A 13849-nucleotide genomic window follows, 5' to 3' on the forward strand; every position below is an offset into this window, starting at 1 on the left:
ACTTCCCCCTTTCACCCCGACGGCACCTTCCTCTTGACTCTCAATATGAAGCCTGAAAGGTCACCAGCATAAGTCACAAGCAACCAGCCCCACAACTCTACCTGCTGCTGAGGTTCCCAACGTTTTTATCTGTGGAGCACCGGGACTTCCCACGCTGGCTTCACATTTATTGTGAGACTAATTGAGACGCAGCGTATACAATATAAACAGAGGAAAACAACTTGTGAACTCTAAAGTCAGTGGTCATATGAATTCACAATCTCGACTGACAAATTATTATTAGATAATAAAAGATTTTTAACAAACGTGACGTCTTTTTTCACATTTTTTAACGTCTTTAAAGTTATAAAGTTTATAGGGTAAAACGCAACTTTTTGGAATCAATCCAACTCCTGTGATTTATATGAAATGCTGCCACTGCACATGCACACCGTGGCCAGAGTAAATAGTTAACCTGTGCAAGTGAGGAGAAGGACAATCACAACATAGCCGGCCTCCAGAGTGTCATGACCTTGATCCATGTTGTCCGGGGAGGTGGTAGTTTTATTGTTGAGTCACCTGTAATAGCAAGTCAGCGTGGTCATCTGTCCATACAAATGTCTGTGTACTTGCCATCGTTAATGTTTTAATCATATTGTTCTCTACACACATGGATGTGTGGTTTCACCACAGACAAAAAACAGCACCCACTAGTGGCCCAACATAAAAACTACGTCATTTTCTGTGTTTTGTTTCTGAGTAAACGGACAGATTCTTCAAAACGTGTAAACGTGAATCTTTTTTCTGAAACCAAACTGCCAAAACGACACGTGTACACTTTAAACATTGTGTAGACGGGGCCTAATATTGGTCCTGTTTTTAGATGTTCATCTGGAAATGGCTCGGGGTCATTGTACTGTTTGGGATAGTGTTAAGTACAAAGACACTGCAGCGATCTTGAGAGGTTCACTAGTTTTAATCCTAATCCCAACATGCTACCACTGTGGATACCTGAGCAGAAAGTATGAGTCTGACAATCCGAAATCGGTACAGTATTGTTTTAAGTGTCGTGGCTGCCACTGCTCCAGGGCTCCACCAATGTCTTGTGTCTTGCTTTTACGTTGAAGTAGAATTATGTCTTTCAATGTTGATCACTTCCAAGCTGTAATAATTCATATCTGTCAGCCATGAGCAGGGGGGTAGCCAAACTAGTGTCCCACCTGGGAATGAATCACGTTATCAGTCACCAGCATGGAATACATTATCACGCAGCCTAAAATTCCTCATAACCAAATCTGTCTGACAAAATATAACCAGCAAGAGGAAATTAACATGATTCCTGTAATGAAAGAAGAATTATTATGATCCTTCATGAGAGTCTGAGGACCATTGTCGATATAATAACAGCTATGAAAACTACATGACAAAGACTTGACCAACGCCCCAAAAACTGCACTTAAAATAACTCTAGCATGACGCTAAACATGCTCCAGTACTGCAACCTCAAACATGATATCAGAATTACTGAACGCTGAAAGTGACGGCACCTCGGCTATAGACTTACTGACTTTGGTTCTTATAAATGAAATTACATATTTTTTTGAATTTATAATTTTCACAATTTAAAGTTTAGTCTGCCCACTTTGTTCAGCACCAATCCAACATGATTCGGCAAATCTTCTTCTCTGTGGGAGGATGAAGGACCAACAACATATGGCAGCGACGCTCCATTAGTTTAGTCATTTCTACTCTTATTCTGGATTTTACCTTCCTGTTCCATACGTGGCTTTGCATAAGCGTCATGTTGCTGCATATTACATTGCTCCTCTTTTTCCCCCGTTGACTGATAACATTACAGTATTTGATCTTTCTTATCTTGGTTGTGATAGGGCCAGTTTATTCACCCTGGGTAAACACAGTGTGGTGTGGAGCAACGGTTAGTTTGAGGAAGTTGAACAGTCGATATGAATGGTGGTGTGATAAGACGACACTTCATGTCCCACTGGACCTTTGACGGCACAAACGGTGACTGACATGGGGGGAGACAGACGGGGATGGCGGGAGATGTAGTTGACTGGCTTGGAGAAGCATGCAGCTCACTGGATTTAAAAGGGCAGAACCCACCTTCTCCGCTCCCCGGGCCGGCCTCTGTAATTATCTCCATTAGAGAATTTAGGCCAAATACTGCACACAAAACCCAGAATTAATGCCGCGAAAAGGTGGAACAGAGAGAGGAACACCGGCCCAGACACAACCAGCCGTCTGAACATCAACCCCGGCATGCACACTCAACATGGCGTCAAAACAGAGAAAAGAGAAAAAGAAAAAGAAGAAAAGGGGAAGACAGAAAAGACAAATCGACAGCAATGTATTGATGATGGCACGGACCCCTGAAGTGTTGGATATGATGGAAGACTCAACATTTACAGTCCCCAAGTAGGAGCAGCAGATCGCCCATACTTTGGTGTAAATTCATCAGTAGCATGGAGTCGGAATGTTGTTGAGCTGTTCAACAGAGACAACATAATCTAAAACTGAGGTGTGCAAAACATACTTGTCTTGAAAGAATTCTATATCCAGACTTAATTATTCATTACAATTACAAGAATTGTACTTCAGTCTTCAAGTATAATAATTATAGTTTAAACCTCCATCTTTTTTTTTTTAAATCAGGATTTTTCCTGAAACAAAAAAAAAAGAAAAAAGATCTTCTGCTGCTGAGTCCGTCCTGAAGCTCATCCCCACGCCACACACTGAAAACCAAACTACAGCAGATCAAGTTTTCTTTTCTTTTTTTTTTTGTAAAGGTGTGTAATGGTGTACTTTTAATCCTGGGGAACTATAGATCTTGTTTTGACACCTGTGATCTTCAAATCTTCTTTGCCATTGTAGTTAAATCGACGGTTTGAACGGGGGAAATAAACATTGAGCCGTTGGAGCCACGAAACAAGAAAGGAGGGCAGAACATGTGAGCCAAGAGGTAGAGCAGGGGAGCAAAATGACTTCACTGAGGACAGACTCATCTCTGAGCATAACACCATCTAAATATAAGAAAATATGACTACATAAAACATATCGGCGCTAATGCAGTTCAAAGAGGACAGAACATCCTGCTTGTATTATTACCGGTGTGCTGATGCCACTTTGAAAACGGCTTGTAGTCATGGAAATCTTTCTCATAACTGTGTGCATCATCACAGGGCATCAAAAAGACTCCCAACAGTCACACAAAGAGGAAAGACAAAGGAGCAGAGGAGAAGAGAGGAGAGGAGGTACAGGGAATGATGACAAAGGTGCATCGTCTATCTCAGTCTTCTGCTGGGAAACAGGGTGGAAGACAGGAAGAGGTCACTTCAAGGGTAAAACAAGACGGCCAAGTAGAGGGAGGGGCCGAAACAAACTACCACACCAGACATAACATACCCGGGCTGTCGGGGGAATCTGAACAACAAAGACAGAACACATCATAATCAAAGGAGCAGAAGGTTTTCTATGGCAGCTATTCCACACGCAGTGGAGCTATTGAGTTGGTCAATCATGCGTCTCCTGCTTTTTCTCTCAGTTAAAAGTGAAAATCCAACCAGAACAGGATTCAGACAATAGTTGAAAAGTCTGGTAGCAAATTCAATTGTAGTCCCTGAATCAAAGCGTCATCATATTTCACAGACCAGCCATAAGATTATGACCACTCACTTAATATTGTGTAGATCTGTCTTTGGCCTGAACATGAATGCAGTAAGTATCCTCACACCCTACCTCATCCCACATTAACATCTGCAGCACCTTTTCTTTTGGGGGGAAATGCGACGTTATCAAAGTTGAAAGTACTGCAACTGTAATACAACTTTCGATTAATGAACGTGAAGGTTCTTGACAGCGATGTCTTTCTGCTTTGGTGTGTTTCCAAATAACAGTGCACTTTTTTTTTTTTCCAAACTCAGACCAGGACAGTCTCAGTGTGGCTGCTTTGTTCTGCCCCCGAGTGTCGCGTTGAAACCTACCCTGCTGCACGGCACTTAACTGGGGCAACCTAAAAACAGCAGATGTGAAAACAAAACCACTCTTAAATCCTTGTGCCTGTCCTTTTTTTCCTGCTTCTGACACTTTGACTTTGAGAAAATGATGATTCACTCGCAGCCTGATAGATCAGGGGCGACGATGAAGAGTTTATCGAAGTTGTTCACTTCACCTGTGGTCATAATATTGTGGCTGATTGGTATGAATCATATGTTCTTGCACATTTAATTTTCCACTGTCATCAGTTAAGACCTCCGAGACGTGAAAATTCAATGTGCTCCGATAAAATATACGAGTACAGATTCATTTCTTTGTTCTCATAAGCTAAATTGATTTAATCTTCTTATTCTAAACACCATTATTATATTATTGTACAATGTTAAGGAAAAAGACAAAAGTACCCGACACACGAAATAAGTCTGTTTTTGGAGTGGATTTTCCTGTTTTAGACTCTTGAGAGAAAAAATCTGTTTGATTCATCCTCAATATTCTCCTTCAAATAGTGCCATATACATGTTGGCAGTCCAGACGGAGGAACGTCAGGCCACAAAAATACTTCTACAAACCTGCTTGCTCCATTTCCTCCTCAATATCAAAACTGAAATATTCTTTCGCCAACAAAAAACAATAACAATGAAGAAAAGGTGAAGAGGAACATTAATTAGATTAATAAGATATTTAAAAAGTTTAGGTTGTTAAAATCATTTATGTGTATTCTAGCAAATTATTTAGACAAAAATTGCATTAAAAGATCGACAATGCAAATGGCAGCAAGAGTGAAGCGATTGATTTAAACAAAGGAAATTAAATCAGTGATGACGGCACTAAATCTATAATGATGTTTCTCAATACCCAGTAAACAACAGTGAATTCACAATCACATAGAACAAACAACCTTGAGTTAAATCAAAGACGACAGTGCCCTCCTACCTTTCAGGCTGGGGAAAGGTGTTGCTTTGTCCCTCGCTGCCTTATTGGGAAGGGCGAGATTGGACAAACTGAAACTGGTACCGTGATTCTTGTACAGATTGCCTGCGACACAAAAGAAGTCAGAATCAGAAGAAATTAAATACGACTGATATATGAAATGTGGAGCAATATGACCTGGAACACTTCAGAAAGGTTAACAATCTCTGCTGTAGATGATATAGAGCAGGACTGTCAAACTCGTTTCAGATTCAGGAGCCACCTTCAGCCCAATTTCACCTCAAGTTGGCCAGACTGATTAAATAAGTGCCATAAAAACCTGTTTTCCCCCTTCAAAATTAAATAATTTGTACAGAAAATGACTATAATCTCAACATTAAGCCAATTTGAAAGATACCTCCGGCTATAAATGTGAAATGTCCAAAAGAATCATTTAGTATGTTGAATTAGTGAATTCTAGTCTGAGTCTCAGTGTTGTGTTCGATAAAAAAATTGAAAGTTAAAAAGTCAATGTTTTCTGCTTTCATTGCTGTCATTTCATTTCATGGGTCGGATTGGTGCCTCTAGTGGGCCAGTTAAGGCCCACGCACTTTATGTTTGACACCCCTGAGTTAGAGATAAATAACAAAATAGAATTGTTGGTGGGCGAACAAAGAACCAGCATCCGCCTAAAAACAGTCTATATTAGAGGTTGAAGGTCAAATCCTAAAATCTGACTAACTGTAATCGTGTTCTGTTCTCTGCTTTTCCTCCACAAAGACTTAATGTTTCTAGTTAAGCTGTTATAGGTTTAGATTTCTGGGAGATGTCATTTGATGCACTGTGCTTCTCTCCTTTCTTTACTCTCCATACATTCATATTTCATTAACTCCAATTTGTCCCTCTCTCTGTATCTTCCTGCAGGACTTGCAGTTTAGCCGTCACCACTCAGTCTGGATCAGTAGACGCAGGCGTCCCTGAATCAAATCGAATTTACTCTCATTAAAAACGGCCAACCAATGTTTGGATTTGTTTTCCATGTCTCCGTCTTGTCACCACAGTGGATCTCCCTTATAGCAGACTTCATTTAAAACACAACCGCCACGGGGTGAAACCCTGTCCAACACCTGCCACCACCGATTCTTTGGGCCACCGGGGGGCAGTGGAGACAAGCCATGTGAACGCAAATATATGCTAAAATATTCACTGTGTTAGCATGCAGCTGCCTTTTAAAATATGCAGAGCAGCATTAGTATTCAGCTGGCGCAGTACACCTGAATCCCTGAGTGCAGCATGAGGTGGCAGCTCTCTGTGGGTTTGTCCTTAGTGAGCAAACAACATGAACAGCCACTTCATTACACTGTCCACTGATCTCAAAGTGGGCATATGGCGTCACCTGGAGCTTCCTCAGAGAAAATCATATGGAAAAAACTAACAATCACCTAAACTAAAAATAAATTGAATGAAATAGGAAGGAATCTGTCCTGTGGGCAGTTCCACTCGCTCGACTCTGAGTTGTAGTTTAAAGAATGTGACATTAATTAGTTGCTGAGCCTTGTTTTGTTTATCCATTTAACTATCGCTCTTGTAAGCCAGCTCAGTTTCCGAGTTTTGATTGCTTCAGAAAGATGAAATAAACACAATTCCTACTGGCAAAAGACATGAGTCCTCCAAATCCGTCGTTGCTGCTGTTGGAAATGGTGGAGTTTGGCGAGCTGTTCCGGGAGTCTCCTTCACCGTCAGACTCTCCCGGGAGCCTCAAGCTGCTGGGACGTAAAGGACGCGGCACCCTAATGAGGAAAAAATGTCCGAAAGACGTTACAGAGTGCCGCACACGCGGAGAAATCTGCACACAACATGGGGAAAGTCAAAGCATTCACACCACAAAACAGCACACCACCAAAGATTCAAGACCACCATGAATGGAAAAACAATCGGACATGCAGTGTTTTTTTTTGTTTTGTTTTGATAGAAAGCATTGCATGGTCGGTCGGAGAGCCCATTTGAATGATGATGAAGTATTCATTCAAGTGATGAACAAGTTTAACACACTTGTTGCCATTGAGGTTCTGGTTGAATCGAGGGGTGTATGATTCCACTTGCTCCTCTGCATCGGGGTCATCCTCTGAGGGGAAGCCATACTGAGGCTCAAAGTACGGGTTGTCATACTCTTGCTTTTTGTTGGCTTGGTCCACCAGACCGGCATCAGGAGCAGGCCTGAGGAACGGCTGGCTGCCCAACCCGGGGACAGGATTCTGTAAAGCAGCAGTCGCCGATGCTTCGATTTCAGGTGCATCGCCCTGTTCCTGTAGAGCGGAAACAAGGAGAAATGAGAAATAATTTTGTGACTATTGCAATTACAACACAATGTGATGAGTATGCAGGAACAGCACTCAAAGCATGGGTAATTCCTAGAAAAGGCTCTAGTCTTAGCTATTATCAGGGTGTGTCAATTATCTCTAATTGACTGAAAAGAGATCATATTTCTCCCACATTGTTTTCTCCTCAATGGCTTCCTGTTCAGTCTAAAATGAGCCTTACATCCGGTCTCTCACAGGGTTTCTATAGCAGATTGTGATCCTCGTGTTTGACTTGGCACAAGTTGTACAGCAGATAACTGTCTGAACCTTCTGGGGAATTCAAACCTCCGCGGTCAAGTTACAAGCTTGCTGTTCTAACGTCTCGGCCGCCGCTGCCACTGAATACTGTAAAAGTTTGTTTAAAAAGCTTTTTACATGGAAGATCCATCATGTCTTAAAGAGTTATTAGTGCCATGCACAGCCTGCAGGATACTTGTTTACTCTGTCTATTGTAGGTTCCTGGACCTTTCTGAGTAAAGCTGCTCTAGGTTTATTGTGTTGGAAGACCTTATTCAATGCACTGATCTCCTTTGTTATCTCCATACATTTACACCTTGACTGCATGTCCTTGACATTAAGTGTAAAGCTGCGGAGCTTCTGGCCTGTGAGTCTGACCAACATTAGTCAACAACAAACTTACTCATTCTATTGCTTGTTTTCTGCATTGTTTACACACAATGTTTTCAAGTGAAAATGGAAACCCTTTCAATGCGTTTTGGGCGTGTTTACAAGACAGCCACTGTAAATACAACTTATTGAAAATGGCTTCCAAGGTGGAATCTTTTGGAGAGTGTAGACAGCGGAAACACTAAACACTGGTCATGGGCACCATGGTAAACATTTCTTCTTAACATGTTCAGTAGTATGTTGGTAGTTTTATTTTGACAGTCACTGTAATAACAATCCAACTTGATCATCTATGCAAATGAATGTCTGTGTTCGCACTATTGTTAATGTTTATTACATATTGTTCTCTATGCGCGCATGTGGTTTCACTCCAAAAACACCCAACAGCACCCACTAGTGGCCCAACAAGAAATTGTATGTGTCCCTTTTAAACTTTAACAGACTTTTCTCGCCCTGACCTACCTTTTCTTTTAACAATTTTTATTTTTTATTCTTTTATTTTCTATTTTTCTGTAGCACTTTGAGATTGCTTAAATGTAAAGTGCATTACAAATTCAATGTATTATTGTTATTATTATTATTATTATTATTAAAACCCCATTGTTTTCAGTGTTTCTGCTGTTTCTGTGTAAACAGAAATGGTTTCCAAAATGTTGACATTTAAATACAAAACCTTTCTGAAACAAAAATACACAGAGTAACCCTTAAGCCCAAGAAGTGGAAGTAGATGAACCGTCGATGATCAAAGTGTGGTTCTACTGCAGTTTTCTTACTGAAACTGAACTTCTTATTTCCACTGCTTGCTCAGGAGGGATTATTCAGTAATTTCAAAGTAAAGTGCTACCTGATTTCAGTCTAATTAGCACTAAAAGAAAACAGGTTGCACTCATGTTGGAAGTTACTTCTTTCCAAGACAATGATCACATCATAGTTAGTGAGTTTGTGTAAAAGAAAAAGCATGCCAGAAATAAATGACTACATACATGGTTGACTCCCTGGATGATTGTGCTGGGACTGGAGCTCGCAGTCGTGCTGGAGCTTGAGCGAAGCGGTTGGCCATCAGACTGCTCAGTGGGCCCGTCACTACTTGACAGAGCCTCTGAACTCTGACCTTCCCTGAAGTCGTGCAAGTCTTGAAACTCGACTTCACTGGCATCTCCCAGAGCTGCATGGGTAGGCGGGTCCAAACCTGCAACATCCAGGTTTTAACTCACGTCAGAAACATGTGAATCTTGTCGATACTAGTCTTTCATGATGACAACAACTTACTTGGAGTGTCTCCCTGAATGTCGCCTTGAATCATCTCGCTCACGAGGTCTCCGAGTGAAGAATAGGACGAGCTGGAGTCATCGTAAGCCTCGCTGTCACTACCGCTGCAAATGAATTTATCATTAACATCAAGAGAAACCTTCAAACATCTGGTCAACTAGAAGTAAAAACCCCATCCTACCTGTCTGTGGGGTCAGATTCATTCCCCTCATCCTCCAAGGGCCCGGCCATGGCTTCAACCAGCTGGGAGCTTCCATCATACACTCTATAGAGCACCGGCTGGAGTTGGTGTGCGTACCACTTTGGCTTGTCCCCAATTAAAGACGGGTCAAATACATCTGAAAGAGAAGGAAACATAATGAATTAAGTACGTATGACAGAGATCACTTCCGCCTAACACTCTTTTAGTGATAAACGGATCTCACTGTTGTGTATCCTCTGAAAGGCAAGGTTGGTGGGATTGAGAGCCCACTCCCCATAGAACTCGACCGCCTGCGTGTGCGAGAGTTTATCTGCGAAGCCAGACCGCCGTGGCCGGGACGCAAGGAAAGATGTAGACTGAAAAGCTACCACGGGCCTGGGGAAGAGGCGCAGGGTGCGAGTGTGCATCTGGAACCCCTGGAGAACATTTGCAGAGTTGAAGAAGCGAACCATGGCCACCCTGCAAGACAAAAAGGTTTCAGCATTTTTCAGTTCAACGGTCAAGAAGGTTCCGGAGTCAGGACACCATTATATACCGAATAAGAATTACAAAGAGGTTGATTTTAGGTTAGTGACGGCAGGACAAGATGGACAATCTGAGGACGTTCAACAACTTTGGACAATCTTCCTCAATTAAAAAAACTAACAAAAGGTTTTATCAGCAAGGGTTTCAGTGTCTTCAGAGATGAAGAGGATGAAGAGGATGAATAACATTGGTCTCAAAGTAGAGCCGTGTGGGACCCCATGCTTAACATCCAGCATCTCTGACTTTACACTGATTTGAACATATTGACTTCCGCTCTTTCAAGAAACTATGGAGCTACCTAAGAAAACATGATGCCTGGAAGGCCTCGTATAAATGGCGCTTCAAGTGAAAAAGGATTGTCGTTGCACTTTTGCATTTGCATTTCAATGGCAACATTTTGAAAACGATGTCCGTTTACACAGGAATGTCAGAAACGATGAAAACAAAGTAGTTTTCAGTCGTGCCACAAATGGGTGCTGCTGTTTGTATTTGTGATGAAACCACACTCACATACACACAAAACAATATGCTACGAACTTTAACACCGGCTAGTACACAGACTTCCGTATGGACAAACGACAAAGTTGGATTGTCATTCCGGGTGACTCTCAGATATAAAACTACCAAGTTCAAGGAGGGTCTGGACTGGGACTCATGACACTGGAGGCAAAAATGTCTTCTTATTGTTCATCTACTCGCGCATGTGGAGAAGAACTATTTGCTGTGGTGCCCATCCAGAGAAGTTGGATTTTTCTCCTTCTACACAGAGACAGAGAGATTCTAAAAAGTAAAAATTTGGGAGCCATTTTTCAGTGACTCAGTTATCATGTAAACAGACCACTGAAACACAAAAGTTTTCCTGTTCCACTCAGAACGTGTGAAGGAGGCTTTTTTCAATACGTCTGTATTCTTTGTAGTGGCTGAGCTTTCAGACTCGCCACGTTATCTGTGTGCCTTTGGAAAACCTCAATGAACATATGGAACAACAAAGATACTTTAGTGTTTTTGGACACTGAAGTCATTATCAGGAGGAAATTTAATCTGAAATATGATTAACTTAAAGACTTTCAGGGCTTACCTGGTGGCGACATCCACTGAATCGACATCATTGCCATAAATTAGAGGGTTGAACTCTGTTGACGATGGCGAGGCTTTATCTCGTCCAGGCGGGAGCAAGGGCAACTCCTGACCTTCCTGGAACTTCTCCAGGTTCAGAATGGGTTGAGTGTTCAAACTCATACTAGCCAAGGCCTGGAACAAGCAACATTAAACAAATCACAAACAGAATAGTGGATCAACAAACAACGACACAGCGCTGTGATGGACCACCCCCACGATCGGCATCAACATAGAGGGATTGGAATTTGTTCCGCTCAATGCAATGTTGTATAATTGTGCTCTCAGCAGAAAAAACTAATATTGGACAAGCAACAGACAGCCAGAGTAGATTTAAGAGAAACTCTGGGTCAAGTTGAAATGAAATTTATTGGAAAAATTGATCTGACTTGATATCCTTCCTAGGGATGCACCGATAACGTTTCTAATATCAGATTCAATAATGTGTGAGGCCGAGCCCTAACCCTAGGCTTGTGGTGATGACAATGGTGTATTCATAAGTGAAGATATGAACGACTGGTTCTCTTAGAACTCATGAGGTTGTAAGATTTATATTTATATTCAGCACTTTTTTTTATTTTTAGTTCTATGTCTATGGCAATGCTAAAAGAAAGAAATCTGAGGCACACCAACTGGATGCTACGAACGTTACAGCCTAATTTACCGTCCATACACAAAGGACGCGCGAAGGAAATGTAAATCACCTCCACAGAGCTGTGGTGCAGCCAGACATGCACCTCCAACAATTTCTAAATACGAGTCGAACAGAATCAGAACGCAAGGGGAAGTACGTAGAGCAAGAAGGTTGTGATTGGTCCGCTACTACATCATGAGACTTGTTAAGAAACTCCACACGTGATGGTGCAGTAAATGTGCACTTTATTGGAGAAGTGCTGTTTAATTTAACACAGACCACCGAGGATTCTTGACACTTCCAATAATATGGACCAACCAGTTTGTTGACTTGCAGCATTACTGACGGCCTTTGTGCCGAATTTGTCACTATGACCGCAAATGCGAAACCGGAAAATAAAGACGACAGATGAGTTTCATGCCTTTTCAGCGACGGCTGCTTCTCCACTCAGAGCATTATATCGGGGAACTACTTTGTGGAACGTACAACCTCAACACAGAACTTCTAATGGTGAAGGGACTGTGTGGAGGGTACACACTGCCTTATGCGTGCTGTATGTAGTAGTACACTGAGGTCTAATGATGCCCGGCTTCGAAGAAAGCCATGTCAAGCTGTGAAGAGGAGCTCAAGCCCAATAATTTCTACACAAAAGACATAGTAAAACTGGTCATTTTGAAAAATGTCTCACATCTGCTTATCCTATTTAACTCCGTTGATTAAACATAGTGATAGGTGATGGAAACTTTCAAGATGTCAGAGGCATAAAGGAACAAAAACAGCATCTAATGGAAATAAAACACCTCAAAAATAACTGTTATTGTGATATTAAGGACTCGCATCGGTGCATCCCTAATCCCTCCTGATAATCGCTCACCGTTTACCAGTGGTGTGCAAAACGACTCAATCCATGAAATCCCAACTTTTCCCTGTTTTCATGGTTTTCGCAGCTTTGACGCTACTCTTCCACAGAATCAGTTTGGTGCATGTTGATGCCTGCGGTGGGCGGGTCAGTTTGTAGAGGAGGAGCACAGGGGAAGTAAGTCACTATGCATGGTTTGCTTTGAAGGGGACTGCTGCAGACTCCAGAGTCAATGTTTAGCTTAGCATAATGGAACACGTAGTAGCCGGGTCTGGATGGATGTTGTTAATCTTATCGGAGGGGTCGGCTTCATCGTATCTTGTTTTGGTTACGGGAACACTCACTGATGCCAAGATAGATGCACGCACATTCAATCATGCCCAAGCCAGAGCTAAGCAGTGTTTAGGAAGACTAGTCCGCAACATTCTGTGACGCCGTTATGCATTTTAGTCAAAATCTGGAGATTGGGAGACAAGTAGTAGTGACAAGCAAAACAATGTGAGAGAGAAGATATCCGTGCAGGGGCATTACACATTCCACAGGAGGAGAAATAAGTAACCTTATTTTCAGAGGAGAAGATCTGCTTTTGGGTGATCACGGTCAACCTAACCAGACACTAGGAAGGGGATAAGAAAGATGCGAGGAGAATCACATGAAGGTCTGGGATGACAACTGTGACCGACACTGGACAGCACACGATGGAAGGGACACAACCATGACCCGTCTCTTTAGTTTTCTTTGTCTCCTTTCAACAGCTCTTCCCCATTCGCCATGGTGGCAAATTAACATAACATGAAACATAACCTGCTAAACCCCCAGTCCAGAAAGGATTTATTTTTTACTTCAACTTCACAATTTTCTGAAGAAAGGAGATAAGAAAATAATCATTTGTGTTTGTTTTGAGAAGAGGATGGACAGCAAAGAGAACAGAAGGATTTGAAAGAACGAGTGGGAGTGAGGTGAGAGACATTTTGGGAAATGAGACGACGGCTGGACCTCAAACCACGTACTTTCATTAGTGCACCAGTTAGTGTTGTCTCAAAATGGACACCATTGCTGAGCACTTGATGATAATGACAACTCTGATGTCATCAGATGTACATACACAATCAGCCATTACATTATGACCCATGTATTAAACCCACAGCTTTTCCTGTCAGAACAGTTCTGATCCATCCGTGCTTTGACTTCACAAGACCTCTGAAGATGGGCGGCGATGCACAAAGATGAGTTCAGTTCTGGAAGTTTCAAAGTGCGGCCTACATAGAAAACACTTTGTCAAGCACATCCCAATGATGTATAATTGGATGGAAAACTGGGGAACAATATCTCTAATATAACACCTCAAACTGGTT

At 42.0% G+C, this 13849-nt stretch overlaps 1 protein-coding gene across 2 annotated transcripts in view; it reads right to left on the reverse strand.

The window, feature by feature from the left end:
• Positions 1-13849, reverse strand: part of madd (MAP-kinase activating death domain) — a 68527-nt gene that overhangs the window by 28771 nt on the left and 25907 nt on the right. For both annotated transcript variants that reach the window (XM_080458037.1, XM_080458038.1), the window contains exons 8-15: positions 10964-11136; positions 9584-9819; positions 9340-9496; positions 9159-9262; positions 8873-9078; positions 6955-7208; positions 6553-6692; positions 4927-5028 (exon numbers count right to left, since the gene is read on the reverse strand). In XM_080458037.1, coding sequence (XP_080314163.1) covers positions 4927-5028; positions 6553-6692; positions 6955-7208; positions 8873-9078; positions 9159-9262; positions 9340-9496; positions 9584-9819; positions 10964-11136 — 1372 coding nt within the window. The remainder of the gene's footprint in view (positions 1-4926; positions 5029-6552; positions 6693-6954; positions 7209-8872; positions 9079-9158; positions 9263-9339; positions 9497-9583; positions 9820-10963; positions 11137-13849) is intronic.

The sequence above is a fragment of the Lipophrys pholis genome (assembly GCF_963383615.2).
Source record: "Lipophrys pholis genome assembly, chromosome: 2".
Classification (NCBI taxonomy): domain Eukaryota; kingdom Metazoa; phylum Chordata; class Actinopteri; order Blenniiformes; family Blenniidae; genus Lipophrys; species Lipophrys pholis.